The sequence below is a fragment of the Panthera tigris genome, chromosome C1 (assembly GCF_018350195.1).
Source record: "Panthera tigris isolate Pti1 chromosome C1, P.tigris_Pti1_mat1.1, whole genome shotgun sequence".
In the NCBI taxonomy this organism is placed as follows: Eukaryota; Metazoa; Chordata; class Mammalia; order Carnivora; family Felidae; genus Panthera; species Panthera tigris.
In genome coordinates this window covers 16,007,595-16,014,875 of record NC_056667.1, presented here as the reverse complement: position 1 = coordinate 16,014,875, position 7,281 = coordinate 16,007,595, and the positions used below count along the sequence as shown (strand labels likewise).

The 7,281-nt window shown below is 58.9% G+C and overlaps 1 protein-coding gene across 4 annotated transcripts in view; it reads left to right on the top strand.

The window, feature by feature from the left end:
• The first annotated feature begins 1,301 nt into the window (after positions 1-1,301).
• HSPG2 (heparan sulfate proteoglycan 2) overlaps positions 1,302-7,281 on the top strand; it is a 99,806-nt gene continuing 93,826 nt past the window's right edge. For all 4 annotated transcript variants that reach the window (XM_042994276.1, XM_042994275.1, XM_042994277.1 and 1 more), the window contains exon 1: positions 1,302-1,427. In XM_042994276.1, the coding sequence (XP_042850210.1) occupies positions 1,365-1,427 (63 nt within the window). In that variant the 5' untranslated portion in view covers positions 1,302-1,364. The remainder of the gene's footprint in view (positions 1,428-7,281) is intronic.

The window sequence follows — 7,281 nt, the reverse complement described above, 5'->3', positions numbered from 1 at the left end:
CAGAGAGGCCCAGTGGCATGGCCGAGTGTGCTGTCTGTGGGTCTGTGTCAGAGGTGGATCATCGGGGACTGGGACTTACCACCCAAGCATCTGTGACTAGGGCTTTGACAGGGTCTGTGTCTGGGCCTGCGTGTGGGACTCGGGGGTCTGTGGCGCCGGGGGCTGAGATTTACGTCCATGCAAGTGGGTCCGTGAGTGGTTGGTGGGGAAAATGGTGCGTGCGAGGGGCAATTCAGTTCGCTCTCTAGGGCGCACTGTAAAGCACTGCGGTTAGGGGCGCCTGGGTGGCTCAGTCTAAGCAACTGACTTCGGCTTGGGACGTGATCTCGCGGTTTGTGGGTTCGAGCCCCGCGTCCGGCTCTGTGCTGACAGCTCAGAGCCTGGAGCCTGCTTCCTATTCTGTGTCTCCCTCTGTCTCTGTTCCTCCCCTGCTCATTCTCGGTCTCTCCCTGTCTCCCAAAAATAAATAAACGTTAAAAAAAATTAATAAATCGCTGCAGTTAGCGTAGGAGAAAAGGTAAAAAAGACGGGCCAGCATGTGTGCGAGCAAAAGGCCTGTGTGGCATTTGTGTACGAAAACACGTCCTTACACTTCGGGTCTGGGATTCCCTTGTGAGTCCGTGTAAACGTGTGAATAGGGACGTGAGCGGCTGAGTGTGTGAAAGTCGTGTCCGCTATGTCACCTGCAGAGGTGACAGTTCTGAAAAGACCATGTGTGCGTCTGAGCGCGTGAAGATAGTCGGCCGGGGGGCCAGGGCGTGAACGTGCGCGAGTGTGAAAGGTGGGGGGGGAGGCCAGCTTGGCGTGTGTGTGAACGTGCCCGGGTGCGCGTGTGCAGGCGGCGTGTGTGAGAGCGCGCGGACTTCTGGGCGCGCGAGTGAGGAGTCCCGGCGCCGGGTGCGAGAGGGGGGTGTGGGGTCCGTGCTGGGGTCGCGTGCGCGAGGAGCCGCGGCCGGTGTCGGCGCGCAGGGCCCCGTCCCATCCCGCACTCCAGGCCGGGTTTGGCGGGGAGCCGGGCTAGGCCGCGGCTCGCGCCGAGGGGGCTGGGGGGGCCCAGACAAAGGCCCAGTTGGCTGCGCCGGGGGCTTGGGCTCCAGCGAGCGGCGCCCGCGGTCTGGGGGCGGTCCGGGGGCGGTCCGGGGGCGGGGCCTGGAGCGGCGGGGCGGGGCGGGGCGGTCCGGGGTGGGGCCTGGCGCCCGGGGGCGGGGCGGCCGGCCGCGGGGCGGGGCGGGGCGGGGCGGGCGAGCGGCGGGAGGGGTGGGGGCGGCGGGAGCGGGCCGCGCCGTCCCGAGGACTCCGCAGGCTGGAGAGCGGGCGGCTTCGGGCGGGCGCCGAGCGAGAGAGCGAGCGGAGCCGGCCGGGCCATGGCACAGCGGGCGGCGGGCGCGCTGTTGCTGGCGCTGCTGCTGCACGGGCGGCTGCTCGCGGTGAGTGTGCGGGGCGGGGGGCGCCCCGGGCCCCGCTCGCCGCGCCCGCCAACTTGGCTGGGACTCTGGCTCGGGATTGCGGCGCCCGCCAGGGACCCCGGGCAGGCACAGGCCGGCGCCACCCTCCGCGGTGGGGCAGTCCCGAGGGGCGTCCAGGGAACCTTGCGTGGGGTCGGGGGCGGGGCCGGCCCGCGGGAGAGCCCATGGGTCGCCCGGCCACGTTGCCGAGTCTCCCAGTCGCTCTAGGCATGGCCCGGCCTGCCATTCCTGAGGACCAGGCGGAGAAACTTCGAGCAGGGCGGGAACTTGGCGGGGCAAGGGCACCCCTCTCTGTGCCAACTTGGAAAGGGGGCACTCTCTGGTGATGGGGAGCCTATCAATCCTCACTGGAACCTTACCAGGCCGTCTGGCCCGTTGGGGAGCTAGTAACCAGGCAGGCACAAGTAAAGAACCACTTCGGACACAGCTGAGGTTTGTGTGAAACACCCACAGGCCTTGGAGTCCTGCAGCCCAGGGCTTGAATCCATCCCTGTCCTTTTCTGGAGTAGCTGTGTGACCTCCGGCAAGCTAGTTAACCTTTCTGAGACCAGCCCACAAGGCCAAAGGGAACTCAAAATGCATGACCTCCAAGTACATATAGCTTGAAGGTGGTTGGCAGGACTGGATGGAAGGCGCGTGAAAGTGCCTGGTGCTTGGCCTGTTAAGTGGCGGATGTTCAGTGGGTCTGTCTCCCACTGGCCTCTTCCTGGGTCCTCAGGTGCAGGGGAGGCCTGCCATTACAGCCCGGTTCCCGGCTCTGAGCTTGGATGGGCCCATGCAGAGGGAAAGAATGCTTGGCCAGAAGACGCTCTGAGGACCTGAGTGAACTCGAGAAGGGTGGGGCAGGGGCAGTGGGCAGGCCGCTGGTGGCAGATGTGGGTGGGGGCACTTTTGGGGAACTGGGCCTGCCCTGGTGAACCACAGAGCCACCCCCACCCTCTTTGAGGTGATCTTAGGTGGTCCCTGTCCCTGCCACTGCCCTCTTCCCTCCCCTTCTCAGAGCCAAGAGAGGGGCTTTTCTAAGCCGGTGTTCACCCAGTGACTGTATCCCTGTCCTGGCCACCTCTATCTCACGTCTGTGCTCAGCCCTCACCCCAGACCTGACCCCTCAGCTCTCTTGCCCCGCCCACCTAGCAACTCTCCTCCCCCACTCCCTGTCTGCAGGGCTTCCTTAATCCCCTCTCTCAGCCTCTCACCCCTGCACATCCAGCAGGGCCCAACCAGTTGCTTCCCAGTCCCCATCTGAACTTGATCTTTACTTTTCCAAAAAAGTAGGCACCAACCTAGCACATGGGATGTCTTCCTTTTCTGAAACTCCCCCAGCTCTGCCTCTGCAGAGGGGCTCCTGAATGCTGGGTTCTACAGTGGTCAGAGTGAGGAGGAGGGTGGAGCTATTTGCTGTGTGCGGGAGGAATTTCAACAGAAATTCCAGATTGCAGCCAATCATCTCATTCACTTGTTCATTCAACATATCTTCATTGAGCAGTGTTCCATGACAGTCAGTGGGGGTTCAAGGGTTCATTCATTCGGCAGATATTGCTAAGCACCTACTGCATACCAGCGCATCTGGCTGGGGTTTACGGGTGAGCAAGAATAGGTCCTGTCTTTGCTTTCCCAGAACTGAGATGGGTAAATAGGCAGTTCCAATCCTGTGGGATTATGGTCTTGTCAGCAACCACACCGAGGTCTTCAGTGTCCCACCCCCCGGCTGATGGTGGAGAGCTGGAAAGATCTTGGCTTCTGGAGTCTCATGGACCCACAAAAGCTGAATCCCAGCTCTGTCATTTTCTAGCCTGTGATCTGAGGCAGTTTCTTCTTCCTGAGCATTCAGTTTCCGCATCTGTAAAATGGGGTAAGGAGTTCGTGGTACATTTTTTAAATGACATCAGGCTCCTAACCCAGTGCCCCAGCAAGCCTTGGGCTCTTCTTCGCCCACTGCCCTTTATCTTTTCCGCCCTTTGGTTCACATCCACAAGCCAACAGTGCACACAAGCGAAGGTAAGGTGGTCCTTAGGGAGCTCAAGACCTCCCTGGGGGCAGGAGACAGGAAGCGGTGGTCTGTGATTAAGTGTGGGAGTAATTTCAGTTCAGAGGAGGTGGAGAGGCTTGCTGGGGGTGGGGGCCAGGCCCGGGTGACTCAGCGCCTGCCTTGGCCTGCTGACCCCTTTTCTTCCTGCTGGGACCTTAGCCTTTCCTTTCTTGGGGCCAGTCCTGCCAGGAGACCGGAATCTTGAGGGGGCTGCCGTGATTACGGTGTTTTCCAGGGCTGCGGAGGGAAGTCACTGAGATACCTGTTTCCTGCCTCGCCTGGGTTTCCTCACCAGGGAGACTGTGGGCGGGCAGGAAATGGAGGAGCCTCCCCTTCCCTCAGGGGTAGCACCATCTCAGACTCCCCTGGACATAACTGGCATGCTCTGCATGCCCCCTCCCCTTGCCCCAGACTTGCTGGTGGGAAGGGGTTGTAACGAGCGTGCCTTGGGGATTTCCAGAGGGAGGGCTATAGGTCATAGAGGGAGGCGGAGGCTGGAAGGGGCAGAGATGGCCCCGCTCCCTGTGTGTGGGGAGTAGTGGCCCCCGCCTGGCTTGGCCCGGGCCTGTTCTCAGGCTGAACACAGGCAAGTTGGGATCCGTGGGTCTGAGGCGCAGCCTGGAAGACAGGGTGAAAGGAAGGTGGCAGAAGGTGACTGGGTTGAGGGCTTGAGGTGGTAGGGAGGGAGGTGCTGGGGTGCCAGGTCATATGATAACAAAATAATATGGATAGTTAACACTTATCGAGTGCCTACAGTTTGCCAGGCACAAAGTTTCTCAACAAATTCTCCCATGTCATTCCCCTGCTCAGAATCTCCCAGCATTCCCCGCGTTGCTCACCATCAGACCCACGCCCCTGACCTGATATAGTCCACAAGGCCCTTTGGGATCTGGCCTCCCCCACTCCCTCTACAATCTCTCCTCTTGCCAACTTTCCCCTTGCTTACTCACTCTAGTGACACTGGTCTTTGTTTCCCGAATATGCCAAACACACTGCCACCTCAGGGCCTTTGCATCTGCTGTTCCTTCTACCTAGAACATTTGTCCCTCAAATATTTACATGACCCTCTGCCTGTCTTCCTTCAAGTCTCTGACTATTCTGCCCAACATACTCTGTCCCCTTACACTGCTTTTTCTTTCTTGTCACTATCTGACATGTATTTGTTTACTTAGTTCTCTCTCTCCTCCCTGCCCCCCATCACCAATTTAAGCTCCATGACAGCAGGACCTTGTGCGTTTTTGTTCTGCTGCTCTGTCTTTAGCACCTGGCAGGTAGTAAGTGCTCAGTCAATATATCTGTTGAATGCATTAAACCATAGCTAGTAGTGTGGTCCCCATTCTCTAAGCAGAGGACATCGAGGCACAGAGAGGTTGCATAACTTGCCCAGTGGCTCACAGTACACACATACTCAGTGGTACCATGAGCCAGGCTTTGACGCCAGACAAAGCTCTCCTCGCCACTCTGAGTCCTATCTCACTTGTTTGTAGCAGGCAGTAGATGTGAATCAAACCGTTGTCACCGATGTTGATAAAATTAAGAACTCAGGTCTGAGGTAGTGCAGAGGCTCCCTCAGACAAGGAGTATTCAGGTCTGGCTTCGGGGACAGAGGTACTCAGGATGAGCATGCCTCAGTATCCTGGGGCCTCCTGGGGATGCCTATCCTGGCAGGAGCCTAGAGAGACTTAACTCCAGGGCAGTCATTTATGGGACTACCTGTTCGTTTGTAGGTTTCTTAATTAGTCTCCTCGTCAAGTTTTCCCTGAGATCCTATAAACTGTCGAATTACTCCCAAAGCTTGAAGGCCCAAGTGGGCCAGGCTGGGCCCTACCCTGTGTGGGGAGTGAGGGGGAAGAAGGCTAGGTGCCTTGCATGGAGCCCTCACTGGGTTCCCTGGTTGGCGCCTGGGGGCTCAAGGTTTAGGGCGAGTCTGCAGAGGTTCCCAGGCTGCTTGGCCTTGGGGCGAGAATCTCAGGAGAGTCAGAAAGGCTGCCCAAGATGTGGAAAGATACAGAGCCATGATTCAGAGGCCACTTGGAAGCCAGACATAGATTCTGGACCCTCAAGCCACTTGGGAGGTGCAGGAAGGGCTCTCAGCTCTGGCCTTTTGCCCCCCACCCCAGTCCATCCCAGATGTGAGAGGTCAGGCTAGAAGAAGAATGGGCGAACTTGACCCCATCCCCCAGCAGCTTCCCAAGGATATGGTGAGCACAATGCCCCCTCCCCCCAGGGCCGACCCTGGTCTTGCCCCCATCTCCCTCCTGCCGGGAAGAGGGAGGCTGGGCTGAGGATCCTACCCAGCTGGCATGTTGCCCCAATCCAGGCCTTGGCCCCTTTGGCCCTGCTGCCCCCTCCTGCTCCCAGGGCCTGGCCCTGGCCTGCTGGCCGCCCCAGCGCCCAGAGCTGGCTGACTGAAACCTAGAAGAATGTGTGGAACTCGCTTTGCGGGGAGACGCCAGCCTCACTGCTGGTGTTGGGTCCGTGTCAATAGTGGCCTTGAGAGGGGAGCGGCTCATGGCTGCTGGGGGTGGCTGGGCTAGGGGCACCATCACGTAAGCCCTGGGAACAAGGCGGCTCTTTGAGGCCTGGGAATGTGAGGCTTTCAAGTGTCGGCGGCCCCCAGAACCCACCCTCCCCACCTTTCCCCACGCCCACCTGTGCCAGAGTCGCAGGGACCTAGGAACATCCCTGTGGCCTCCCTGACGTGTCCTTAGGACCAGCTCCCGACTACCTCCCGGAGCCCTTTCCCTGAGGTGTGGAGGAGGGCACCCTGCTTCTCTGTTCTCTGGATTTTAGGGGGGCGTCTATCTGGTGCACAAAGGCTTGCAGTGTGTGTTGAATGAATGAACGGACTGCTGATGTATGTGATTAAATATCCCATGAACTGAAGTCCCCTACAGGTGTGTGGTAGATGTAGAATGTATTCAACAAGGATTATCGAGTATCTTCTAAGTACCTGATGGGGTTCTAGGCGCCGAGGTTACAGCAGAGAACAAAAAGTCAAATTCCCTCCCCTCGTGTTACTTGCATTATAGCTCGTGTGGGAAGACAGATAATAAATATAATATGTTGGAGGGCAGTAAGCGCTCAGATGAAAAAAATAAAGCCGGGAAGAGGGTACAGAGTGATGAGGGATCAGGAAAAGCCTCTGATAAGATGACGCTTGAACAGAAGCATGCAGGTACCTAGGGAAAGGGCCGAGGGAATAGCTAATGGAAAGGCCTGGATGCGTCCAGCATACCTGCGGAAAACAAGGAGGCCGATGTGGCATGGGTCGGGGGGAGCGTGGCTGATGTGCCGAGCCCGGGCCACGAGAAGGCCTTTGCTTCTGAGTGAGATGAGGGGTCACTCTAGTTGCCGTGCAGAGAAGAGAATGCGGAGGGTCAAGGGCAAAAGCAAGCAAGCCGAGATCCAGGCCAGAGACCATGGGAACTCCTACCAGAGCGATGGAGTTGGGACGAGGCGGCCGAATCCTGAGTGTATCTAGAAGGTAGGGCTGACAGGAAATTGCTGATGGATTGGGGAAGGGGCGGGACAGAAAGAGAGGAGTCTGGGAAGTCTCCACGGTCTTTGGCGTGAGCATCTCCAGAAGGAGCAGCCACTAATTGAGATGGGAAAACTCCAGGGTGTGTTGGAGGGGGCGGGCATAGGGATGGGGGCAGCAGGGGGCGGACTCAGAGGGGGGGCAGTCAGCAGCACCCCACGCACACCCAGCCCAAGCTGGGGCCTCTGCACTGGCCTGTGGAGCAGGTGTGTGTGTGTGGTGGGGGGGGACGTCTTGCTGAGGAT